Source organism: Lichenostomus cassidix, chromosome 8 (genome assembly GCF_008360975.1).
Source record: "Lichenostomus cassidix isolate B80296 chromosome 8, HeHo_3.0, whole genome shotgun sequence".
Taxonomy (NCBI): Eukaryota; Metazoa; Chordata; class Aves; order Passeriformes; family Meliphagidae; genus Lichenostomus; species Lichenostomus cassidix.
In genome coordinates this window covers 20,476,490-20,504,488 of record NC_139489.1, presented here as the reverse complement: position 1 = coordinate 20,504,488, position 27,999 = coordinate 20,476,490, and the positions used below count along the sequence as shown (strand labels likewise).

Below are 27,999 nucleotides of genomic sequence, written 5' to 3'. Positions count from 1 at the left end.
TGTTTGAAAAAAAATCTATTTTTTATTAAACAGAATTAAAACTAGGGTTTTATTTTTTTAATTTGTTTTATAGAAATAATTGTTTCTTCCAAACTCTGTTTCTGTAAAGAGAGCTTCAGTATTTAGTCTATTTCTCCTTTTTTAAAATTACTTTTTTAAAAAAAGTATAAAAGAAAACAGGACCTTTTTTCAGGAGGTACAAATCGGGGGGGAAATCATGTTTTCTTTAAAAAGAACATAAAAATTTAGGTCTTACACTAGATTGAGAGACTGGTAGAATCCACTAATGAGCAATGAGAGAACTGACAGAGAAAAAAATCATATTAATTTTGATAGACTAGAGACAATTAAGAGGGAGACACAGTACCAGTACCTCAGACAGTGCTCTGAAAAGCAGCTGCCAAGTGCAAGAGTAGGGGCAACTCTATAACTACTGCTCAAAAGTGTGATGCTGCTGCTATTTATGGGAAGAATCAGGAGACAAAGCTACTTATTGCAGTCATCTTAAAAAAGGCAAGTGTGCTTTTCCAGCAAAGCAAAATGATCCCTAAGATGCTGCTGTACAGTACGTGCCTCTGGGGATCTTCAGCTGGAATTGGGTCCCTTTATAGCTGAGGGTAAATGGACTCGCTGTTCATCCATTCTCTTCGCTTGGGAGCGTAAAATCAGGCTGAAAAAATCCTCATCTGGTACAGTGGGGCCTTTGGCAGATCCTGGAGGAGCACATCTTTGATCATCCAGTCTGGAACCCTACAGACAGACCAAGCAATAAAAACTGCATATTTACAGGCAGATAAGTAGTAAGTGAACAATATTAAGTGAAAAAACTACTAAAAGCTTTTGTTTTCAGATTTAAAGGTAGTAGAGAAATTTAATTTATAAGTTTTGTTTCAAGTTAAACTTGTCAAATACAATTCCTAAGAGTCCAAGTATAGCTAAAATGGTTCCTCTGAGCCACTTGTGCACATGTATCTGGAAATAACCCCTCCAGTTTAGTTCTTTGACATACTGCAGAATGCAATTTAAATGTCCTTTTTCCAGAAGAAGAATTTCAGCATTAGTACAGGGTATTTCTAGTCTCATACACCAGAAAATACGACAATCAGCCACCTCACTTGTATATTGCTATAAACTGTCATTCAAACTTACTTACCATCATGGGAATGATAACCACTATTACCACTAAAACCTAGATACTGATTTCTTTCAGTTGATAAATTAAGATTGCTGGTTTATCAGGCACCCTCCTTAGCAAGCCAGATCTAAACACTTAAAATTGTTTTACCTATTCCTTTTAATAGCCTCACTTGTTTGCCTTCACTTTTTAAGCATTTGTTACTTTTAATAGTTGCCATGGTATAAATATCAAAATTACACTTACTAGACACTGGATAATTTATAAAAACCAAGAAAGAGGAATTGTCCCAAAACTTAAAAAAATACAACAATTGTAATCTTTTGTTCTCTTATGTTCTTCCTTAGCTGCTAGATCAATGTGTGTCTTAAAACACATGATAAACTAAGTGGCTTACTTGAAGAAACTCAGTAGCAGGAGGCACAAATGAAACCCCCAAAGACTGAGAAACTGAGGAATGTGTTGTTGAGCACTTACCTGGCATTTAATCAATATATCAAAGAAATCATCATCGAGTTCCCTGTTGTTGCTGGCCATGAGGTGGCCCAGCACAGCCTGGCTGCTGTGCTGCTTGAGGCGCAGCCCAGGCAGCTCACTAAAGCTGGCGCGTTGGTCGTCGAGCCGGCGGCTCTGGGAGCTCGCCAGCAGGTCCAGAAACTCGTCCGTGTGTGGGGAAACCACGGACGTGGAGAAGGCTGGGCAGGAGAGACACAACAAGTTAGCCTAGAAGTGAAGTCCTTTCTCTAGTGAGTCTTGTATGCAAATACATTTTGAAATTAGTATTTGGCAAAAACCTCAAGTCAAATACAGAGTTTGCTGTTAAAAAATTACATTTTATCATTGCTGTAGGTGGAGTAGAGGATGTTGCCACTGAAGCAGCTGAGAGTCTGTTCTTCTCCTGGAAGCAGCACCTCTGATCATCCATCCTGTTACTCTGGAACCGGCTCAGCAGATCAAAGAACCCTTCATCTGCCACTGTCTCACGACTGCTTTTCTGAAAAGGAGAAGATGTAGGGGTATTAGAGCTTAGAGTACCTACAGCTGGGAAAACTGTATCAGAGTTTCAGTCTGGTGATATGTTTGATACTTGCATATCTGCAATTTATTAAATCAATTTTTTTAGTCAACTATTTCTATAGCCAGAGATCTATCATAGGAAGAGATGCTAATGATAGGGCAGCATTTTTGAAAGTGAAATACATTAGAAACATTTCACTCTCTGAAATGGAAAGGAACAGTGTTCTCTGATCATGGTACAACTGGAGTTATTCCTCCTCAGCCATTAATCCAACAAAACCCTAAATGCCCACAACAGGAAAAAACAACAAAAGCGGCAATGAACAGTTACCATTGTCTCCTCAGGTCTGTGACCAAATGACTCAGTTCTTTCATTTTGAACTGACTTCTCTCAAGAGAGTAATAACCTAAAAAGTAAGTCCAAAATATCTCCCACTGCCTGAATCAGAAAAAACTAGATTTTTTTTTTTTAATTTAGAGAAGTGGGGTTTAGAAGAGACTTAGAAATAGAATTCATATGGAAGCGGAGCTCTAACTTTAAAAATTCCACCAGGAATAAAGTGTTTCAGTAGTAGGAAAATCTTAAAGCTGGCACCACCCTTGAGAGAGCCGTAGAATGACAGATTGAGGATCAGTTTAGAGCCACAGTATTTAAATCAAGTGAAACTGAACAGGACAGCTGCAGGAAGGTGTTTTCCATAATTCTGATCACACAAAGATGAGTAAAGGCCATGATCTCCACAGCTCACCAAACCTACCCTCTGAGAGTTTGGAAGTCGATGATCAATAGAATTACTGGCATCCTGCAAAACTTTGGAGGTGGTGCCATTTTTGTACTTTTTGCCTTTTAGTCGATTTACAAAGTGAAGTTTTGTTGAAGTTTTGGCAACCAGTGGTTTCTGTTTAGCAAGAATCTCACTGTTCCAGTTTGGAACCTAAGAAAACAAGAGTCAGGAAATTATGCCTTCTGATTTTATTTACCAGTACTGTTACCTCTTACTTGCTGCTGCTTTTCCTCCCCAAAATGAAGCAGTGTTACATTATTTTGTTCCTGCAGCCATGAGGATGTGGTTATGATTCCTGAGCTGCTGTTAGCAGAAGCAGGTTAGTGCTGTTACTGGTTGGTCTGAGAACTGAACTGTGGTTTAACACCTGATGGATTAACATGTGATCAAATAGTATGTTTAATTAAACACATAGAAATTGTCCTTCTGGGTGCAGTGCAGGAAAGGCAGTAAATGTAAAGGCTGAACTGCAGGCACAAGCTGCCATTTCCCACCTGGCATTTTTAAAACTAGAAAGAAAATAATTTAAAAAACCACCCCATGTTAGAAAGTGTTAGAGCAAAACAAACCCTTACACAAAGCCAGCTTTCAACCAGCCTTCCCTGAAGTCCCTGATGTACACAAACATCCCAATAAAGATTGAAAAGAAAGAGGGAGACAAATACCAGAACAAGAACAAACAGGAATAACCATCTCCTTTCACTGAAGAACAAAACGGGTAATTTTATAAACCTGACAGATTTTCCCAAAAACCTCCTGTAAAATAAACAGAATTATCCACAACTGACAGACTCTTGAAACTGAATAAAAACAACCCCTTTTTTTTTCCTGATTCAACATCAGAAATCATGAACAGTCACAAATCTTCCAGCAACACTGCCTACCCACTGGATTTGCCTTTTCATGGCTTTACTGAACACCAGCTCACAGACTCGGAGAAGATGGCATCCTGTACAACCAAACACTAATGCTCAGGTTAGGGGTTGTTCTACGTATCAGGGATATTTATGGAAGGAATGTGTGGCATCTACTCAACATGAACCTTGAGAAAAGCCCTTTATAAGAGCTGGACTGCAATATGCCAAAAATCTGCAGAACACATTTTGGTGTATTTAGGGCACAGACTGTTAGAGGGTACATATTTTGAAACCCTTCCCAGATAAATAGATTCAGAGAGTAAGAAAACCCAGCTGATAGTGGCCCATAGCTTAGAGGTTCCTTAGACTAAACACAGAGTCTTTCTCAAGCAGTACCCAAAGAGGCTCTTGAGCATCAATGCTGACTTGAGCTGCAGTGACTGTCCCCACGTGCTTTGAGATTTTATTGCCTGGTTGACTAACATGACAGGCTTTGCCTCACTTGAAGAGACTGGAATTAGTATCCCACTATGGAGGGAAAAATACCAATTTCAGTCTGCCAGTGCAGTCATTTATGCAGAACTGCCAGTCCGCTGTTGAAAGGCAGAATTTGAAGGAAATCTCTCAGCAACTGACACAAGGATTTTAATCAGTAAATCCCATCTCCAAGAGATTTCTCTGAGCTTGGGGGGGAAGTTCCTTTGCCTGTCTGTGACTCAGCTGCAGCATTTCTGAAATAGCATCCTTACTCAAAATGGATGTTGAAGTTCCTGATAGTTTGCAAGTTGGTTAAAATCCCAAAGCAAAAATCACAACATGTATTTTAAGTGCCTATAAAATGACTGTAATCAAATTAAAAATGTTCAGAAGAGCTGAGCTAAAGCTTAGGAATTTTACTCTGAATTACTTTCATGCTGCAACCTCAAACCACCTCTATAAAGAGATGGAAAAATTCTTTTGATGCACATTACAGAGCCCAATTCTTTCTCATTCATGCAGGGAATAAAGCAAGCTTCCCACAAGCCATTACAACCATTATGTGTCACACACTGACTGGTACCTACATGACAAAAGCATTATTTGTCAGTATTGTTAGACCTGCTGTTACGGAACTCCTAAGATCATCTAAATTCAAAAAGGGACAAATGGCACATCAACACACCCTCAGAAACATTTCTCTGCAATATCAGCAACAGAACAGAAAGAAGTAAAGTGCAAACCTTTTCTGGTGTTAATTTCATAAGTTCCATGTTCTCCATACTGTGACGGCGTCCTCGTGGTCTGCCACCTTCAAGAGAGAATCAAGTTCATCTTTTTATTATTAAAATTAATGATGTCACCTGCAAAGTTGGGGCTGTATTCATCTAAGGTCAAAGGTCCAAGACACACATGAAGAAACTAAGCAGTAACCTGTGATTCACAATATAAATCCTTCAGCAAAAAGGAGGTGCTGGAGGGTCCAATACTGCAAGAACCTTTTTTAGCTGGTGGGGAGAAAACCAAGCAAACTTGCGTACTCAACCATGGTCAGTAAATAAACAACTGATTGTTTTTGAAGTTCTCTGTTGGGAAAGTACTGCAGAAAGAGGCACATACCATTCAAACTGTTTTCCACCAGGTGGCTTTCTGCCATCATGGAATTGTTCGTGCTGTAGCTTAATCCAAGAACCATTTGAAGATCTGAGAGATTAAGTCTAGCAGTGAGTTCTCCACTTCTGTCTCCTACCTTCAAGCAAATAAAATTAGCAGTTACATTACCTTAATGAATGCTCACACATGTAAGTTCAAAGCAATCCTCGTCCCCTGGATTTCTGAGAGAAAAGGGCTGAAAAAGTTTTCCTGGTTGCAGACTGAGAACATCATCTTTCTAAGAAAGTAACAACTAACAGGTAACATAACAAAGCCTAAAATAATCTCTGCTAGGCTACTAACTTGGATTCTCTGATGACATTGTGAGTGGAGACACTAGAACTAAGGAGCTAACTGCAGTGAGAGGGTGGCTAAAACAATGTGGAATCAACTCCCTCTGAAATCAAGCCAAATGTGTTCCATTACTCAAAATCAGATGCATGGACACACCTCCATAGAACCTCTGTGTAAGAGAGAGCAAAAACCAACAGCCAGCATTGTGGGAGTATGAAAATCATACCTCTCTTGAAATCTCCAGGTGCCTTTCTGCGAAATGGATGGCTTGGTCATGATTTCCCAGAGCAGTGTATGCATTCCCTAAACTCCAGCATGCTCTTCCTTCCCCAATTCTGAAAACAACACATTTTCAGTTACACCTCTACCCACTGAACACCAGAGGTCAGGTTTTTACAGCACTGCCACAGCAACTTGCTGGGTCAAGAAAAGTTAAGGCAATCAGCAGAGGTCATTTCAACACCAACACTTTAAATACTGTATTTAAAGGAGTGTGATCTAAGTATAAATAAATATGAACCAATTTAATCAAAATTTTAATTTTTAAGCTCACAATAAACAAGTTACTCAGTCTTGTATGCACAAAACATTGTATAACCTACTTTGCTTTTTCCTTAGATTGCATGCCTTACTGGTATTCCATATTCTTCTGACTTAAGAAGATGTACATTTAAATGTTACAAAAAATTTTGGTTGCACCCAACATTATAAAAAAGGCCTCAGAAATCAGGATTGTAATATAAACATAACTTGCTTGCTGTGTTACTCTCCTTTCCCCATCCCCTCCTGTATTATTAGCTTGTGGACAAGTAGGAGACAGATTCTTATGAAAGCAGGGTGAATTATTATAATGAAGTCATGAAGGAGAGATGTGCTTTTCTTTTCCTTAATTTACACAGGTATGCTGACAGGAGATGATGTAGAAACAGTCATTCATAAATTTGTCTTTCATCTCAGACTCATTATAATAGCATCATGAGTAATTTTTGTTTTCCATATGAAAACCAGAACCCAGCTTTGAGGGAATTCACATTAATTCAGCTGTCACATACAGAACAGTGACAGCAGAGTTGAAGGTAACAGGATTTGTTCTGAATGTCACACATACATTAAACAATCTTTTAGGGCTTACTTATCATGTAGTTCCTGAGCAATCACAAGGTGTTTCAAATGATAATCAATTGCTTTCTCATAGTCCTGGAGCAGGGTGTAGGTGTTCCCCAGGCTGTAGCAGGCCTGTGCTTCCACAGCTCTGTCCTTCAGCTGCCGAGCCAGCTGCAACGTCCTCCTGCAAGAGAGGGTCAGGCACCTCAGAAACTACTGCAAGGAAAAGGTTTCAAAAGTGCACCTGCACACCTAAAAATCTGTTATACAACTTAGTAGTTTACTGGCTGATAACTTGCCAGCCGGGTGCCCTAATTTATCTATCTTGTAAACTCTTACAACTCTCACCCTACTTCACTTACTTTATTAGAGAGCACACTGACGCCTCAAACAGCATCTTTTAATTTTAGTTTATTGCCTTATTAATAAATTGTAGGACTTTCCCTGGCAGGATGCACCATTTAATACCAGTGTTACAGCACCTACTTCCCCATCAGCATGTGCAGGACAGGCCTATATCCACCAAGCCAGCCCAGCCCTGCTGGGCAAAATGAATTTGAGTGCTAAGAGAGATTTGCTAAGTACTGAGGCTTTTTCCCCAAAGAACATGTATGCTCTGAAATCCGAGTAAAATGCTAGTAACACCTATACTCTATCTTTGCCAAGCTTTTACTTTCCCAAGTACAGCAGCAACTGCTTAGAGATGCAGAGATCAAGAAATGTCTGGATTGAAAATTTATGTTGCTGTGCACCACCTCTTTCAGCTGGTGAGCCCACCCAAGCCTACCCATCTCAGGGTAGGAAAGCTACTCAGATCATTCCAGAGCTCACTAAGAGCTAAGACAGTAATGCCTGCTTCTAGAATAAAGGAGAATAAATGCCTAGCAATGGAAAGATGTCTGTCTACAGTACTGCAAAGAATCTATTTAAAGTAACAAAATAGTAAAAAACCAAAAAACATTAATGATGCCCCTCCCTTAAGAGAACTAAAATAGTTAAACAACAAAGGAAAAATATCTTTGCTAAACAAATGGTTTTTTTGAAGTGTATGTTGAAGAGATGGCTATTCCACAGTTAGCTACAGCACCAGGCACAACAGAAGTAAACTGTGCAAGATACAAATTGTATTTATCAGCAGTCACTCACCTGTAGTACTCAGCAGCTGTTTCAAATTCCCCCAGGAATATGTATGCATTTCCAAGGTTGCTGTATGCTCTTCTTTCCGCTGATTTATCACCAAATTCTTTTGCAATTAGGAGACGCTTAAAAATGTGAAATAACTGCATTATTTACTCCACTACAGACTTTGAAGCATAGACTTGCATGCAGAAATGCATGAAAAAATGCATTCTTTAGGTCAACAATGCTTGGTAAGAACGGCCAAACTTAAAATTGTGCCATTAAGATTTAACGCCTGCATTAAAAAGCTTGCAACAAGATCCAACACAACACACATACTAAAGGTCAAGAGCAACCTGATACTCTGCTAGAATAGAATTCGTTACTAGCACATTATTGTACCTGTTCATGGGCTAAAACTGCACTCCTGAAGTTGCCCAGAAGATAGTGTGTGTTTCCCAGATTTCCAAAGGCACGCCCTTGTGCTGCTCTGTCACCCAGCTCTGTTACTATTGTTAGGTTTTCCCTGTTTTGGGGGAAGTGAGAAGGAGAATAATGACTTTTAAGTGGTTTGGGGTTTTTTATTCTCACAGTCAATTAAATAACAATTAAAAAAATTCTTATATAAAGGAAAAGGTAGAGGTATAGGTAGAGGTATTCTACTTTAGCCTATTTTAATGGTCTTTATGCAACCACAAATCTGAGTAGGAAGCAGTTCCTGTGAGGTACCAAACGGCACTGTGTTCTTACTCAAGCCAGTGTGCTCCCCTCTAGTTACATATACAAATATAACAAGGTCCTGTTGTCTCAGCCTGGTTTGAAGAGTTCTGCTGGTTTTAACTACAAGTGAGGACATGACAAAAGCCAGTGCAGTGTCCCGTTGGAAAGGGCAAACTGGCAGGTACCTCTGTTCTGCCTAGAAGCATTCCACAGTTTAGCTCACGGCACTGCAAATCTCCCATATTCTAATAAACTAGCGGATCATATCCTCCCAGTCCCCAACATTTAAAGCTACTACTTACTCATAATAATTTGCAGCTTTTTGTAAAGCATTTTTCACATCCTCTGGAAGTTCCCCTGGATCATGAGTCCCAGCATTAGCTACATTTTTCCCTTTAGAGTGATATACATTTCCCAGATTATACAGTGCTCTTGCTTCTCCAACCTAAACCAGAAGTAAAAGAAGGCATTAAAATTTCATGCTTCAAAGTCTTCTGTCACAACTATCTGTATAATCCACAGATGGGAAAAAAGTTCTTTAACTACTTGTAAACACACTGCCCATTCTGATCACCCACCCAATCATATCCCTTAGTCCAACTGTTTTGCATGATACTTCCTTTTGAAGAGCAAGATACATTCCTGAAGTCAATTACCATTAAAAATTAAATTAAAAACAAACAAACCCACCACAAAATAGGGTAATATTTAACCTGGATCTACAGTCTTCCAGGTACAAACAACTGTATTCCAACTAAGAGATTCTTACTGTCTACAAGAAATAATTGAATATTCACTATTTTCCTCTGAAAGGTGGCACACTCCTTTACCAGTACAACAGGGTTCAGGAATGTGTGTTAGCACTTTACTTCCAGATTCCTACACAATTCTTACCTTATCATTAAGCTCTCTGGAAATATCCAGATGTCTCTGACAACAAACGATAGCTTCTTCAAAATTCCCAAGTACCTTTAAGGTGTTGCCCAGATTCCCACTAGCTTTAGCTTCTCCCAGTAGATCTCCAATTGTCCTAGAATTGCAGAAATTAAGTACACAGAAAACAGTGTATAATTTATATCAAGGAGATGGCCAATGTATGGTAGAGAATTACATGAATTTATGAAAAGAGACTACAACCATGTACATGTCTATGTGTTCAGTTCATTTTTATCTGAAATGCACTCATAAACATCATTCAATCTGTGGTTACAGACACCTCATTCTGTTGGTGCTGTTTGGCCAACTGCTGGTATTCATGGTATTGATCATCTGCTCCACGTTTTTTCTTAAATTCACCTCTTTTAGGAAGAGAACAGAGAAAAATCTTAAAGATGATGTAGAAAGACAGTCCCAACATTAGAAAGAGAGGTTTAACTGTGTTTGCATTTTACTTGATTACCAAAGTCTCCTTTTACTTAACAAAACACTCCAGTGTCCTCTGTAGCTCCAAGCACTACTTCATTTCTAGATTCTAAATGAGACTAAGGCAAGAGACTGCCAGGGAACCACTCAGACTGTCATACTGGGGGATAACACAACAAAGCAAATGCCCACAAGGTCACTGCACTGCAGCAGGTTGAGGCAGGGGGAAGGATAGATCTATGCTTAAATTGAGGTTAAGTACATTAGATGCCTGTGTCTTTTATTGGATCTATACAAATTAGTAAAAGTCATATACATAAATAGCATATGAAATGCAGAGGGGTTTAGATTTCACAGTATTACATTATGAGTTTCACACACATAAACATTAAGGAGTTCTGTTCAGTAAACAAGAGAGCAGCTTAACAATCTGGAGAACTAGAAACTGAATTTTAGAAACAGGAAAGGGTAAAGAAAGGGTGGATTTAAAGTAGCCACTTTAATTATCCAGAAACCTGGTGAGGCCTTAGTCAGTTCTAGGATTATGGTGCTAGACCAAGTATTAGCTGCCAGGTTAGAGGGCAACCAAGTGACCTGCCAGGCCCCCCAGCCCTCTGCCACCACCACGTTCACTCATTAGCCAGTATTAATAGCAGGGTTTGGCAGGAAAATGAACAGTCAGCTGCTTGTATCTACCAGAATGGGATGACATGGAGAACAATTACCTTGCAAGAGTTAAATCATGGTGATGGTATTCCAAGGCCTTTGCATATTCATGCAGGTAGAAATAGGCATTGCCCAGCTGGCTGTAAATAGCACTCAGGGTGCGTAAATCTTCAGTCCCAACCTGAACAGCTGCTTCAAAGAAAGACACTCCAGCCCGGCAATCTCCTGCCTTGCACAGGCGCTCACCTTCCAGAGCCAGCTCCAGGCAGGAAGCCTCCATCCTGCACAGGGGAAGCAAAAGGCCAACAGTCACCCCAAATGCCACACTCTGTCCAGCACCTGAGCCCTGAAAAGGGTATTTTACTCAGAGGGCCTCTGTTTGTTTACAAGAGGGGCTCAGCACCACAGTACAACCAATGAGCTTTGCTTTATAGTATCACAGAAATGGAGGCTGAAATGGAAATTACAACTTTGACAGTGATGAGCAAATGTAACATTTAAACAAACAGCTACAATTTCTTATTTTCTTTCTTTTTCAGTCTCAGAGAGGAAACCAAACACTGTTTTGTCCATATGTAGCAAGCACAGGATTCAAAAGCATAGTTTGTGCCATCTAGATAATTTCAGAAAAGTTACCTAGAAATCAATCTATTACTGACAAATACTGATTCTGACAAATGGAAGCACTTTAAATTTTAAGCCGATACCGTAGTAACCTGCAAAATTATACACAGGGAAAAAATTAAATTAAATTATTCTGTGTATCAAAGACAACAGTTAATTTTCCCCAAGTTGCTTCCTGTGTAATTCAATACTCCTTGGCACCTCATTTCTTATACTGGCACTGCTGTGAAAATTCTCAGTGGAAGAAAAAATACCTGGATTCAATTCATGATAAAATGTATGTCAATTCCAGTTACTTCACTTGATATGCCATCATTCTAGAACCCTCTGGAATACTTTATTATGAACAAATAATTGTGTGATTACACAAGCGCAAAATACTGCAGTCATGAATGAATTTGTAGAAAATTAAATTTTGAACATGAACAAAGAAGCTGATATAGAACTACAGTGCCAAAAGCCATTCACGTGCATTTTTGCCCTTGTGAATTCAGGAGTACAAAATACCACATTTCAGTAAGTGTTAACAATTTTACACAAATGTTTCCTACTTTCCAGTTCTGAGATTCAAGGGAGGCAGGGGAGAGGAAGATTAGAAAGATGACAGCTCCAGCTCTTGATCTTGAAGCAATATGGTTCTCCAGCTTTTTCAAGTACATGCATTTTATAAAGCTTGCAAAAATGTCATAGTTCTATTTTTAAGTTTATTTCTAAATGAAAACTCAGTAAGAGACATTCTATAATTGTTGAAAAAGCATGTGCTAATATTGCCCAAAAATTAACAATCAATGCTGGATTTTCCAAAAGTTATTTTAAGGGAAACACCAGACAACACCTGTTTTGACTTGACACAATGATGAAGTTTTTAACATAACTGCAATATTTACATTTCTTTCTTTTCCTAAACTGGAAAAAAAAAAATTGACTATATAAAATTCTACTCCAATCTGAACAGGAAGAAAATATTTTTGAAAACTCCATTGACTTCCAACAGATACAGAAGAATTGGGATCACAAGTACAATACAAAATACAAAATGCTACCATACCTGCTGGTCTTCGACATGCCACAACTTAAGCACAGCGAGATGACTGACATGTTTAACTTTTGCAGTCAAAAGCTCTGTCTGTTTGATAGTTGGTACAGATGCTGACAGCAAAAGCAAACTCCAGCATAAAGTTCTTCCCAAGCCCAACTTCTCAGGTTGGATATCCATAACACATGCAGTATTTTTAGGCTTGGAAACTCTTCCTGGAGAAGTTAAAGCATTCCTATCTGCTACAACACACTACCTGGGTTTCATTACATTGTGCATGTGTTGAATGTAAGACAGAAAAGGGCAGAAATGATTAAGTACAGTTAAGTACAAGGCAGATATGATTACACCCTCAGCAACTGAAGGTTTAAGACTTAAAACACTTCATTGGGTAATCTTAATCCTATCCAAAGAGGTTCTCTCCGGGCACCTCATGTTAACTGACATGTCCAATTAGAGTGACAGCTAGAAAATGTGGTGCTTCTCAGTGCAGATTTGGACCATTACAGAGCCACACTCTTTGGATTTTTAGCCTGAATAGCTAAAAAAAGCAGGACTTTCAGCAAAATGTGTTTATGATGTAATAGTCAAAATGCTACACTGGACTCTGCTTCTCTAAGTGAATTTATTCCATTTAAAAAAATGTGACTGTGATGCATCAGCCACATAACCAGTGAAGAAAAGGCAAAGGTAAAAAAGGCACAAGGGCAGTATCAGAGAGTGCTGGTAACTCCCCTGAGACACTGCAGTCGTCTCATGTCACACTACATCAAAAAATACCAAATGCCAAGGCAGCATTACCATTTCATCAGGGAACTTGAAAAATAATAATTTGACTTTGCAACCTGAGATTTAATATAACATAAAAATGAAAGATTTGGGGTCTTTCATAAAGCTGACAAATCACTAAGAAGCAGAAGGCTTATACTTAGTCTGATGAAAATCAACTGTTATTACGGAGTGTTTCAATTCAACCAGAATTACAGGAAGTAAATGAAAATGAGAATTAATAATAGTATGAGTAAAAAAAGAATGCAAAAGTTAACAATACATTTGAGCACAACTCTACAGAGGTTGTGTTAACAGGTTGCTAGAATCTGTACAGCAAATTAAAGCTTAAATTCCATCTGGATCCATTCTTTCTGACCTACCATTTCAACATCTAAATAAGTTATACCAAAATAGAACAGAGAAAATTAAATATTTATTTCCACAGTTGCCTGCACCCAATATTAATATTTTATTCAGGTTATATAAGAGCTATGAAATCACTCAGTTATTTAAAAAGTCTGCTAGGCTTTTCCATCAAGTACCAAAACTGGATTCAGAAGAGGATTGGGTTTGGTTTGTGTTTGTTTTTTCCTCCCCTCTGCTACTTAAAGGACTCTTATACAGATTAACACTTTTTTTGCTGTTTTTTGTTAAATTGTTTGGGGCTTTTTGTTTGTTTGTTTTGTAGGGGTTTTGTGTGGTTTTTTTTTTGTTTTGTTTGTTTGTTTGGGGTTTTTTTGTTTGCTTGTTTTGTTGGGGTTTTTGAAGATCTACTTAGGTGTTCTCCACCTGTCACCACTAATGGTTAAATAGCAGGTTGACAGACTAGACAGGGCCAGGTTATCAATGTTTTAGGAAGTCATTAAATAGTTAAAAGGAGAATATGACATTACTTTCTCTTTTCCCAGGGCTGAATTGAATTATTTACTCAATACCCAATGGCCAAACAAGAGATACACTGAATCTGCAGAGAAGAGATACAGAACAAACGCCATTCATCTGTGCACTTCTAATGAAATGCTGTTCCTGCTGAACAGGGTAACATTCTCTCAGACACTACTTGGAAATGCTCACACAGTGCTTCATTTTGTTATGCTGTTTGCAGATGCCTGGACCTGTTCTCAGAAAGGCTGGCATCTCCTGAATAATTTCTCATTTGTAAAACTACCTCATCCTTATCTGTCCCTCTAAGCTTTTCCTCCTGCCTGGCTCCCCAGGTTTTTTTCTTTTCTTCTCCTCCTCCCCCCACCTTGTTCTTCTCTGACCTTCTTCACATTTATTTTAAATCTTTGTATTTCTAAGAATATAAACCCTAAGCATATTGCTTCCTTGTTTCTGTCTCACTCCCTTCAGCTGCTCTCACCTTACAATAGGACCAGAAAACTGGTAAGAATTAAGGCAATGGAAGAAGGCAGTTAGGCTCATAGATTACTACAATTTCTAAACACAACTGAGTTTCACTCCATTCAATTCCCACTAAGAGGACTTCTTGCTTTTGAGGGGGAACAAGGCTGTCATCAATCTGCCATAAAACATGTGGGTACAAATAACACACCTAGAGACAAACCAACCCCCATTACTTCCCTTCAGCTCAGATGCACAGCATTACTAATGCCATAGCATCCTATAATAAAGCTCACACACCATTCCTGACTCCAGCCCTCACTCTTGGCTTCTCCACGTGAGCAGAAGCCTCCACACTGACCACTGCAAACAGCTCCACCACACCTTCCCTGCAGCACTGGTTCCATCAAACTGCCCTTGATGGTGAGGTTAGAAACAAAACAACTCACACAAAAAGAAACCACACACCTGAATTCTGGGTTCTTTTGCTCCAGTCAAGATTACCAAGCAGTTACCAGATTTTGGTGTATGAATTTAGCAGGCCAAAAGAAGCAAGTTCTACAAATATTCACCCCATAGATAATTTGCTCATAAATATCAAGTCACATTAGCATTTTACTTTCAGTCACTAAACAACAAAAAATAAAAAAGTCTCCTTCCACCAGCATAAGCATTTTTATAGCTGCTAAAGTGATACTGATTAACTACTGTGGGGAGAAAGAAACAGACCCATAGTAAAAACCTTTCCTTAGGAGTGGGCCCCAACATGTTTAAAATCAGTTCTAATGCAATGCCAGAAGGAAGAGCAGCCAGTGCCAAACAAGCCTGGACTAATAACCACAAGTAAATTTTTTTAAAAACTGGTAACTCCCTCCGCAGTAATTTATGACCTTTTATTTCCTGCACTAAACTTTAAACTCCAACCAAATAAAGTATTTCCAAATTACAGCTATCAAAATGATCATAAAATTCCAATTCAATATACTGAAATAATCTGCAGTTTCCCGAAGTCTTAGAAAAGTTTAATATTTTTTAAAATTAAAAAGTATTTTGCCGTCATGGTTTTTACATGTGAATCAGATTACAGTTCTTGCAGAAGTTTAATAAGGTCATTAATATTGTTATCACTGATATTTTTAATCGGTCTAATTCAAACCTGTACTGAAATACAACACAAAGCAGTAAGACATTGTGCCCTGTCTGCGCTTGCCGATTTTTAGGATTTTATTAGGTTGTCAGTTTAAACCAGACAATTGGCCATGACATATTTTTCATCCATTTATTTCTATAATAGTACCCTGAACAGCTCCTGCTTTTATTAGAGTGAGCAAGGATGTTCTGTAATTGTCTGGGGAGGAGTGAGAGCACAAACACCAGCGGGGTAGATGTGTTAGAAGAATGTTGAGAAGTGGCTCCCTTAAGGAAACACTCAGCACAGAACTACCATGCTTGCACACTTAGGGTCAAAGCCACAGGATAAAGATTTTAGCAAAATAAAAAGAAAACAGTAAATTACAGCTTATTTGCTAATTTTTCTCCTTACTGACCATGAAAAAGCTTGTCTGGCTGGTTGGACTGCTAACCAGGACACTGGACCGGTACGAAATGAAATTAAGTACTTCTCTTCTATGAAATGGAAGAGAAGACAAAACAGCAATCTAATATTGTCAGAACATTGAAAGGATTAATTTTAAGCCACAGCATGTGCTGTTTTACAAATATTGGTAGTGTCTTATTGCTGTTAGCTAGTGAGGAAAAGGCCTGCAAAGAAATGATGACCAGGGTAGGGGTGGAGGGAGCACACATGAACCACATTTTTTATTTCTTTTTAAACAATCATTTCAGTCTTCTAGTGTCCCTTCCTATTGAATGAGCTGCAAGATTTACCCTTCCAAACACCATGCACTACACAATGCTCCTGTAGTTCAGCTCCATTAGAGCGAGTCTGCAATGCTAACACGTCCCACGTCTGTAAAGGGGATTCAGAAGAAAAATGATAAAAGCTCTCAGAAGGAAAATCCCATATCCTACTCACTTGCAAGAACAGTACTTTTGAGTCCAAGGCACCAAGGCAGTTTCCATCTATCAATCAAACCTCTTTATTTTAAGCAAGGAAAACACTGCTCTAGGTGACAGCGCACCTTAAAATTCATCGTTCATCAAAACAATAATGGGACAAGTACAGAGAACTTCAGCAGACAAAACTCAGCAATTTGCATAGGCAGCCCAACAACTAAAAGAGGGAGCAGGTATTATGCTTTGTATCGTTCTACCCCAAGTACAAAGAAATACAGACAGTAATGTACTATTCTGCTACTGTGCAAGTTCCAATACTGCACAATCATGTAATCATATTAATATAATATGCTACATATCAAAAATGAATTTTCATTGTTCAAAAATCAAGAAAAGAAGAAAGGGTTTAATTGTCAGTTTCAGTAAAACTACTAGCAGAGATATCAAACTATTTGTTGCAACTTGTTTAGCTTTCTATTATTAATAGCACTTATTTATAGCAAAATTAATGCAGTCTTACCTGTATCGCACGTGAAAGGAACGATCTTCACGCATGCTTATCAACACATTATTTTCCGCCATTGAGTTGCATTATCAGTAGAGAAAGTGATACTGTTCTGTAGTAAGGTAAGTACTTTATTATGGAGAATTGTTGTCAGAGCACCATTCCAGTTAGTAAATTAAGAAGATGGAGGAAAGATATCCTAAGCTCCAGTAGAAAAACTCTTCTTTATTACTGTGTTAAGGAGGTCACTGCCAGACACATCTCACACCTTCAGAAATGTTCACGTTCTTTCATCTGTGGACCTTTAAGCTCCATTCAGCTACGTTTCTGCAAAGGGAACACAAGATGCTTGGCTTGAAGTCTCATAGTCAGTTAATAACTCATCACCATTTGCAGCTGATGTAAAAGCATAACACTGCTCCTACCAAGCAGGAAACGTCAATCAAGAACTTAAGGCAGAGCCAAAGCCTTCTACACAGATATGGCAATTCCTGTAGGCAAGTGAGAAAGCCAAAGAGGCTTAACAAAAATCAACACTCTCTCTTCTCTTGGAGACTTTGAAGAATTTACCCTTGCTAGTATTCTTTGGCCTCATGAAGTTCCAAGCAAAAACTTTAAAGGATGAAAGCTACAGAATGAAAGGCATAATACAGAACAGACCACAAAGCACTTTACATGTAAACAGTGCTGCTGAAACCCTGAACATCAGCTGAAGGCCCACAGCAGTCAGAACTGGTGGCACAATCCCATCTGGAGATCATCCATTCTGGAGATTGTCCTGCCTGGAATACTGTAAGCTCAGCAGCCAGCAAAGGTTTAAGCTCTATATTAACTTTTCTCCTCCCTGCTCCCAAAAGAAAAGGGGGGGGTGTGGAGGTTTGGAGGGCGAGGGATGTTAACACTGCTTCCTATTCAAAAATTCTGTAGCACTGAGATGTGAGCTCCAAACTCTGCTTCAAAGGCGTAGCAGAAGCCAGCATGTAAATACTGGACATGTTTAGGCTGGCTGGGGAAAGATTAACAGAAAAGAAACTCTGTATTCAAAAGTTTACCCACTTTAAATCATATTTTTAGGAGAGACAGTGGCATATTTATTGCTTGGTACTAATATTACCTTCCTTTGCAAGTAAACATAGAGTTGTGTAATTCACAAATGCATATTTCATCAAGAGACTGCAGAAGTGTCAAAAAGACAAGAACAGAGCTCAGATTCAGAGCTGTCACCAGAAGAAAATGTAAGCCTCTATATTTAATTGTCAATATAGGCCATGCCTTTTCCTCTCATTAGTTTTATCAAGTACCAGCTGTGAAGATTCATGCTTCCCATCATACTTTACCTTGACAGCAGCCCTCAGACAGACTATCCACATTCTTCCAATTAAACAACTATTTCACCCTTCCATGCTCATCACTAGAATTATTTGGCAACAACAAGTGGGTGTGGGTGTATTTTTGCAATTACAAAGCGTGACACCCACAGTTTGCAATACCACTGCAACCCACACACTGGGCAGGCTGTGTCCCAGGTATTCACTCTGCGGAAGTTTGTCCAGCCTCAGAGCAGGTAACTCACACAGGCAGGTGGCCCTAAGCCACTCAGTCTGCAGCAGCCATCCAAGGGCACTCCTGCTGCTCAGCAAATGCAAGGGAATGGGAAGTTCTCTTCCACAGAGGGACACACTCATGCCACAAATGAAAAAGTGTGTACTTTGGCAACCTCCATAGATCATGAAATTATGATTGTGGTAATTTGTTTGTATATTTATGCTGTAATTGTAATTAACAGAATAATTTTAAGTTTTCTTTTAAAAATAGAAAACCAACTTTAATTTTTAAAAACCCAGTTATACTTAAAAGTACATCAAAACATCTGCACTTATATAAATAACAGTTATTTTTAGCAGTGCATTTCACATCAGCTGTTTATAGTTTCACTATGTCTGAGCTACACTTCTGTCCTCATACTTAACCTCATCCTCTGACTGATGCCACCATCTCCCAAGAGCTGGATCCACTACTCCTGCTTTCCTCCCTCCTTACTGGCCATGCAGCACATTCCTAGTCCTGGAAGGGTGATACAGACACACCCACATTGGCCAACACATCATCATCACAGATCCAACAAAAATTACTGGGTCTGGTCTTCATACCTGGCTTCATCACGTGTAAGTCATTAGGATGTCAATTACGCCTTCAGCCATGCCAACATGTAATCAGTAACCAAACCTAAATCATATTAATTGGAGTGGGGAATGCAAAATTCAGGGGGTGGAAGTCGAACACTTGCACGGACAGCATCTCTCAGGTGTAAAGCAGCCTTGGGAGGGCTGGAGTACAGCAAACTAAGCCTTGCTCTTTCAACTGCTGCACCTTAACTGCTGAGAGCATCTCTGAGTAACCAGGCCTTGCCTGAGCTGGTGATCAGCATGGAATTGGCTCAGGGGACACAGGGCTTCAACTGAAAAGCCTAAGGAATTAACAGACCTCAGGTGAAGTTCTACACTGCCAGCAGAACTAACAGTGAAACAGGCTCTCTTAAACTTGAATTTTTAGTTAAAATTTTATGTAGCTTGAAAAAATCACTTGGGGCTTACTAGGGAAAAAAACACTGTATTAATGAAATCCAGCTGCTTTAAATTTATTCTCTCCATACGTCAGAGCAATACAAAGTCTCTATCCATGTTAAAGAGCTGCCTTTCAGGAAAGCATGAACAGAAAAGTGAAGCTGTATACACAACCTAAAAATTCACAATTTCGCTAAATGCAGGAAGTCCTAGGGGTTTGCATAATTTCAAAGCAGCAGCAAAAAGCCTACACAGAAAAGACTGGGTCTCCTTCAGAAATGGAAAATTAAGCTGGGGTTACTAATTACACAGTATTTTAATACTGAAACAGAAATGAACAGCAGCATCGCCATCCCCAAATCAAATGAAGCAAGGCAGAGGTTGGGCAATCAAATGTGGCACACACTTCATAGCCCACAATACACAAACCATGCAATTTATCAACTTTATTGGGTGAAAATGGTGAGCTATAGTTAGGGATTACCCACCCTGGCTATAAACAGCTAAAGGATCTTCAATTAAACCATCAATGAAAAGATAAATTTGCCTCAATTAAATGGTCTGTCTAAAAAAATATACTTATGGTTGTCAGAAAGTTACTTTTCACTCTTTTTTCTATTAAATCACAGATTTACATAGAAGCTATATGAATATAGATGGGGTTTGCAGGATGAAAGTACATCTCAACCTTCCATTAACACTCCTGCACTGAATCAGTGACACGAATGGTAAGATTGGAATGAGGCCCATTCTCTCTCAAGAAAAATTATAGAAGAAACCACGTTCTACCATCTTGAACTCTAATCATTATGTTTCAAGTTCGTGACAGTGATAAAGCAATAGTTGCTATTTCTTTCCCCAAAGCCTGTACGCAAGCTAATAGCCTAGGTTATCACAACTTCCAGACAGGTGTTTCACCTTTTAAGGCATTTTCCATTTCAGCAGTGATTTGATTCCATACTATAAATTTTATCTCAACGGTAGACAATGAGTTGAATCAGTTTGCAGCTCTTAGTTACGCTGAATGTCTACAATAGATCCCTTCATTTTAACATTTGACAGAAAGCCGTATTTCTGCACAGGTGAAAATTCATCAGTGAGCAACGGAAAGACAATACTATGATTTATTTGGAGTACACAGAACTAATAACCACAATACAGTTGGAGAAGATGGTTTTTTTCTCCTTCATTACCACAAAATGGTACATTTTAAACAGCTTCATTTGCTCCTTCCCTGAACCCACACCTTCTTTTTTGGAGTTTGTCAGATGATCAAAAGTATTGCTTTGCTTATGCAGTCACGTGGCTGGAGAGCTGACAGATCCTGACCGGTCACTTGGGGGCTGGTGGAATATCAAATAGTTCTGTTCCTTCTGCCTTTCCCTAAAGGAGATGATCAAGTCATGCCTTTTCTCTCCATCTGCTATTTCTCACAAATCTGTGGGAAAGGAGCATCTGCCAAATGAAGTCATCACCGACTGAGAGATTCAAAAGCTACTAGAGGAAAGTGCAGATACAGGCAGATCAACTGCACAAAATCGCATTTCCTGAGAAAAACTTGTGACAGACACTACTTGTTTCAAGATTAAGATAAGTTTCCCAATGGTGAACTAAGTCTGAATTTCCTTTCAGGAAGATGCTATAGCATGGGTAGGAGGGGGAAGAAAAAGCAGAAGAAGAAAAGAAGCTTGAACTGGATTATCTAAAAACAAAACAGAGCTTTGCATATTCTGTGAATGAAGAAACAGGCTACACAACAACAAAAATATACTAACAGTTCCATTACTGAAATACAGAGATCAGCTTGGCTTCAGAATTCTAAAATATAAAGGAGTGTATAAATACAAATAGTACAAGAAACACTCAGAAGTAGAGCATTCTCTATTTTAGTCTTCAGTGCTGTTCAAGGATATTTTTATAATTTACCTGAATTAACGAATAAGCCTAAAATAAGCCACCAAAAAATCCCTTAAAATTTCACATCAAGTTTAATATTTTATTTACATTAGTAAATAACATCATTAGCATTTCTGCAGTAATACATATTCCCCTGTGAATGAACCTTTAAGTAAATGTGTGCCATGTTGGGAAAAGCTAATTTTTCCAAACTTTGAGCACAGTACAAGTGACTAGTCATGAGAGTGGATCATGCAAATACAAGAAACACTGCACTACGACCGCTGTGGTTATTCTTGGCAGCCTAATTTTAAACTCCTCTCTGCATCACTTTTGACAGCTGTTCAACAGCTGATTAGCTGAGAGCACACAGAAACCACCTTCACTGATGAGGTGAATGTGAGGTTTTATTCAGGATCATGATGACATGGAACAATACCTGCTCTGAAATACTGCCCGTGTCTCCTGATGGATTTCTATGTGGAGCAGAAAACCCCAGAATAAACCACAGGGATTCTTTTAAAGGAATGGCTTAGCAGCATAGAACCCAAGTGCAGCTCACATCCCACATTAATGGACAGAAGAGGAAAGCTGAAGTCCACAAACAGCTCCCTCAGCTGCTCCTCCCAGGTGTGAGTGATGGAGCACAGGCCGCAGAGCCTGTATCACTACGGAGCACAGCAAAGACCCACCTAAACATCCTAAGCTATCAGGCTCATCAGGCAAGCTGCAAATACATAAAACCACTATCTGATGCTCTTGGTTCAGATGCTTCCTCCTCCACCCCAACTATATTTACCATGCTGACTTATAAATATGGGCCCATATGAACCTAAGCCGCATTGCTGAATATTGCAGACAGCCCTGAAATGGTAGGAAGGTTGTACTGCTATTTGTATATACTGGCTTTGACCCACAGGTGATGTTCTTTCAGCAAACTTGTAATCCTATCAACCTGCTGCTCCACAAGCCTGCAATTTCACCTACAGCATTCTAATAGAAGATGGACTACGAAGTTTCCTACCCTTTGCCCACATGACATGCACAGAGCTATCTTTTCTATAGGAAACCATCATTTCCTTGCTAGAAAGAGAATCAGCAAATTGTAACTGACAGCATAAGGCTAGACAGGTATTTTATTACCAGAACTGACAGACACAGAGCTAACTACCTTTTGTGAATCAGAAGAAAAGAACTGCTATAGTGAGGGAGGGAAACTTGACTCCATTATCTCTGAAATTATTCCATCTCCCTTTTCAGCCAGTTAATGCCCAAGACTTAATGACTACAGTATAACCATAAGTCTTTCCCGACAGTCAGCACAGACAGTTATAAAAAACAGAAAAATACCAATAATAGAAGTTAGGATACTGCTGACAACTCTCCTCAAAAAATTAAAATAATTGCTAAATGAATAATTACACAAATGCTATCATTATCTGTCGCAAACTCCTGAGTAATCTGATTCTTTTCTTCACTCCTCTCCCAATTTCTTTCTAGCACTGTACATAAACCCAAAGGAATGAAAAGGTTTTCTGATCAATTATTTTAGTTTACTCATCAATTCACTCTAATTTAGTCATCAATATGACTGCAGGAAAGGAAATCCCCTAGTGACAAAGGAGAACAAGTATCCCCAGAATAGTCCCTAAGAGTCCCAAGTAGGACTGCAAAATAATTTTACTGAAAATATTAATTACTATATGAAAGAAGCTAAGGAAAATATTGCATAAAACCCCAAAACTACTTTCCAAGATTAAATACATAGTTATAAATCACACAATGTTATGAAACTCTGTTTGTACTTTTAAAAAAACCTTTAAAAGCATCCTAGCAATGAGATAATTGAAAATCTTGAGATGAGTAATTAAAAAACAAAAACCCCACAACAATAGGCATCAAGCATTTCTGAGACAAATTTTCTCACAATGAAGTGAGGCTCTCAGCACATCTACAGCTGGAAATGAAATCATGGACTTGACACTAGAGGAACACAGCTCCAGAGCAGAGTCCAGTATTTATTGCCTAATTGCTAATATGGTCCTGAATTATGACAGACATGGTAACAGTAGAGATATTTAATTTCTCACTCTATTTCTACAAAGTTTTTTTGCTTGGTGTTTCCTTTATTCCACTGGCTTCCTAAACCCAATGGACCCTGCTCATGGTAGGTTCTAAACACAGGTAAGAGAAGGTTCATTTCCTTCATTTCCCAGGTTAACTCCTCTTGGTTCCTCCTGCACTCCCACCTCTGGCATAGCTGACTGCATGCCCTGCCTCATCCAGCACTCTGTCAAAGGCAAACACAAGTCCAGGAGCACTTCCACCTGCCCTCTGGCATTTCCTGAATGTACCTTGCACTTATTCTGTAGATTAGGAGGAGGATTTTTCCTCTGTTTGTGGATTACCTAGCTGAATAGAATGTTTGAGGCTTTAAGTAATGCTAAAGGTCTGCAACATGCCAAGCCTTTCAAACTCTGTCTATCCTGCTTGTTCCTTTTTCCTTTATTTTTCTACAAGAAACAGAATTTAACTGGAAAACAGCTTGCAGCTTAATGTCCATAATTACTGTTCAGTGTGCAGGTTAAAGAATACACTGTAGTTAACACAAGTAACCACAAGTATTTTTATTATACAGACACTTCTGCAGATAGTTAATGTACGCCATTTATTTAAATCCTGAATTAGGGGAATCCCACACTAGGATAAAATAAGAAAGATGGAGAACACAAAGTGACAGCAAAATACAACTAATATCCCCATCATAAAACTAATCAAGCAATTGAAAACTAATTCTGTATGCAGCAAGAATAGGATTTCAGATACAAGAAGATAGAATAATATCACAGTCAAAAAAAAGCTCAGAACTTTTCCACATATTTGATACATCAAGGTATTAGGATTCCTTATATTTTTTTTTAATCAGAACAAGTACCAAGTTTTTTTACAAATTGTTGTTCACAGACTGAAAACAAATATTGTGCTGCCTTCTGTCCAACATGTCCCACAAGTGGAGATGGGATTTGCATTCAAGCACTTTAAGTGCACAAATGCCACAACAGACTGCAATGACAGTTCACAACAAAGTGGTAACTTGTGATCCTTTTATCCATAGCATAAGTTGAAGTCATATTCCCACAAAATCAGTAACAGTTTTGTTACCAGGTTCTGAAGGTAAATTTGAACCCTGCTCCTTTGAGACAATCTCATCATGCAAATTAACATATACCAGGCCTCTCCCAGGTAACGAGGGACTCGACTACCTTCAGCTAGGGAACTGGAGCATGTTATGCAATGTGAAAGAACCCCCCATAGGAAGGGTTCAGCACAAAAGGTTGGCTATCTGCACTTAAACTGATAGAGCAAGTTGATTACATATTTCTCCAATAAAATGTTCCACCTAGCTTAGCTCCTTCTTGGCCAATATAGTATCTTAAAAATAAATCCTGGTATGTAAAAGAAAAAAAGACACACAGATTGTACAGGTATCTTACAAAGAAACAGAAAAAGTTACCTTAAGATTCTATAAATTAAATTTTAAAAAAAATCCTTAGAATCACTGTCAGTAAGACACAGTAGCAACTGAAGTGAAGAAATATAGCTGCTATTTCAAAATTCTTACTTGGCACTGTGGTGCTCATTCAGAGACAAAGCAGATATTCAGCATAAAGAACTCCTTACCGCTCTAGCAAGGTTTTATCTTGCAGGGATCAGATGCAAGATCAGAGCTCTCACAGAACCTCTATTACACCACTGCAATGATCCATGACAGGTTAATGCCAGCAGCACTGCTTGGTGCCTCACCTGTGTCCCTCAGTTCCCAAGTACCAACAGCAGGCATTAACATCCTCTCTAATGAGTCTACAGCTGAACAACACACAGCTACACCCTCTAAAAGTTGTGGTGCTGGATGAACACTCACTATAGTGAGAAGACCACATATTATTTTTCATACTGTTTGCTTCTTACAGATGCAGGTACAGTGTATTTATAGCACATCGCCTATGGAGACTTAAGGAAAACAGTATTTGTTGAGGTGCCAAGTTGTAAACTGCTTTGCATATTCATTCCAACACTTGGGATGCAGCTGCAAATCTATTCAGAATCTACTCAATGCAGTTTCTTCCATCAGTGTGATGACTACTGGACTGCAGCCCATTTTGTGCCCAATGCCCACCAATTTATCCATTATGTACATGCATTCTTACACTGACTGAATTGGTCACAACAGCACATCCTGTTCTCTAACAAACCAATGACCACTAGATAAGGTCCAGGCCCCAAAGTGCTTCATGCAAGGAACAAAATTCCATATACTAACACTGCAATGGGAGGAAAAAAGAAGTAGCAAACAGAAATACCAAAGAAATCAAATAGATTAAAAGAGCCTTCTTTATAAATCACATGTGGTTTATATTACCAGCAATGAAATGAAAGCTTTCCTTCTTATTAGTAAAAGGTTTATAATACACAGAAGTTTTATTATATGAACAAAAACCATATTCTTCAAACACTGCCAAATTTGAGTCCCAAAAGGCAACTTGACGATAATCATCTATTCAACACTACGTGTGTTTCAGACCATCTCTTACCAGTCTTTCCACTTCTGCTTTGCCTATATTTTGCATTCCTAATATTGTGGTCTTCCACAAAATAATACCTTTTCTGTTTTGTTTTTGGATACTACCACATGTACAGCTAACTTGCTACTAAATGGCTAAAGAAAAGTTTAGGGTTTTTTCTGGCACCTGGTATCTCTCTTTTATTTGCAGGAACAGTGATGTAATAACACGTTGATCCCTCAGAAAGTCTTAAGATGATCACTTACTCTTCAAACAAAACCTGTTTCATTAAGACCTTAACCTTAAAAGCTATTAAAACCCAGGACCATAGCCACAGACCTGGGCAGGACTGACTAAGTTGTGGAAAGTGAAACTGAACACACAAAGGCTGTAACAAACCTGGAGGACAAAAAAAACAAGTAACTTGGCTATTAAATTAAAAAAGTGAAAGATGAGGAGAAACTAAAAAATCAGAAACTCTAAAAAAAAAAAACCAACTCCCCTTATGTTCAGTAGTTAAAACTATGGACAAATAGTATTTATTTTTAGGAAAAAGTTTTTCAAAACTTTCTCTGACCTTCGAACCATCAATTTGTGAAGTGATTTTTCCGCAAGAGTAGCAGGAATCCTAAGTAGTTTTAAGACGCTTGAAAGAGCCACAAGAGCATTTAAACAACAGCATGCTAAATAAAGCAAATGGGAAGACTCACACAGGTTTCTTCTAGTCCAATGAAGCTGTCTTAGGTTTCAGGTAAGTTTTGTCCCAGCCTTATACGGAAGTAACTGGAAGTACAAAGTCCTTCCCACTGAAGAGGGATGCATAACCACAGTCCAGAAGACTTGCTAACCATTAATTTAACTAGTAAGAAGGAACACTTGTACAGGCCTACAAATTAGTTTTAACACACTGTAAAAATATATAAGCAATGAATTTAGAAGGATTGTATTATGAGGACTTTTCTGCTAGCATTTTCAGGTCTAATAAAGTTATCACTTAAACAAGAGGCATAAAGTTTCCAGACAAAATTTAAGCAGGGACTAGAATCTCTTAACTCATCTTTTTGAGATGCAAGACTCAGCACGTTCTTCCAGATTCTGAGATGGTTGCACAGCTCTCCATGGCAACCCAGGACACATGAGCCCTGCAGTCACTGGCAAGAATCTAACAGGAGCAGCACATTAGGCTGAAACAGATTCTGAAGCAGAAGAAAGGCCAGAACTTCAAGGTGGGGTAGAATTTGTGTCTTGGCAAGCAGTTCAATAAAGAACAATTTCTGATTCACCATGCTCCTCCATTGAAAAAGTCAAGAAGTAAAGAAGGACAGCAACGACACTAGCAAAAGCTACAGTCTAGTAGACAAATAAGACTAGGTCTGGTATAACCTGAGTTCAGATATGCCACAACACAACGCCTAACTCAAACTGTTGAACAAGTTTAGAGCTTGTTCGCTGTACACCTCGCTGCTCGCATTACGGTTGCAGATCCTTTGGTTCCCGTTCTATCAGCAGCCTGTTTCATCCCCGCCCTTACGCTTTTATTTTCTGTTCATCCATCTCGTGCAGCCCAACACGACTGCCGCAAGCCGCCCGATGCACAGCCCTGCCGGTCCCGGCTCCCTTCGGAGACACCGGGGCGATCTGCAGCACAGCAGCCACCCGCGCCGGCCACGGGCACCTCCCGCCTTTGTTCCCCAAGGGCGCTCGGCGGTGCCGGCACAGGCACGGGCCGCACCGCCGCTTTATTCGCCACCGCACCGGGCCGCTCGGGGCCGCGGCAGCCGCCGGGGCAGCGTCCGGAACCCCCGCTCTAGCACCCAGCGCTCCCCGCCGCGCCCCCGGCGCCCCGCTCACCTGAGTGCCGGGCCGGCGGTGAGAGAGGCCGGCGGGGCAGAGAGGGACCGGCGCGGCTCGGAGGGGCCGGCGCTGCGAGCGGCGGGCCGGCGGGGCCGAGCGGGGCTCTGAGGGGCGGCGGGCCCGCCCGCCCACGCGCAGC

At 39.4% G+C, this 27,999-nt stretch overlaps 2 protein-coding genes across 5 annotated transcripts in view; one reads left to right on the top strand and one right to left on the bottom strand.

Moving 5' to 3' along the window:
- The window catches only part of CLCC1 (chloride channel CLIC like 1), a 15,836-nt gene extending 12,112 nt beyond the window's left edge, over positions 1–3,724 (top strand). For both annotated transcript variants that reach the window (XM_085068268.1, XM_085068269.1), the window contains exon 12: positions 1,985–3,724. The gene's annotated coding sequence lies outside the window, so the exon portion shown is untranslated. The remainder of the gene's footprint in view (positions 1–1,984) is intronic.
- Positions 3–27,999, bottom strand: GPSM2 (G protein signaling modulator 2). Of its 3 annotated transcripts, none has more exons than XM_085068264.1 (15): positions 27,858–27,999; positions 17,000–17,311; positions 10,748–10,969; positions 9,555–9,690; positions 8,963–9,105; positions 8,343–8,466; positions 7,968–8,083; positions 6,850–7,005; positions 5,944–6,052; positions 5,391–5,520; positions 5,015–5,082; positions 2,911–3,087; positions 1,967–2,129; positions 1,613–1,830; positions 3–750 (listed from the first exon to the last, which is right to left on the bottom strand). In XM_085068264.1, the coding sequence occupies exons 2-15, from the start codon at positions 17,059–17,061 to the stop codon at positions 586–588; spliced, it is 1,989 nt and encodes a 662-aa protein (XP_084924390.1). In that variant the 5' UTR covers positions 17,062–17,311; positions 27,858–27,999; the 3' UTR covers positions 3–585. The 3 variants fall into 3 exon arrangements, with proteins under 3 accessions (XP_084924390.1, XP_084924392.1, XP_084924393.1); XM_085068266.1 differs by lacking the exon at positions 27,858–27,999 and adding an exon at positions 26,717–26,738; XM_085068267.1 differs by lacking the exon at positions 2,911–3,087.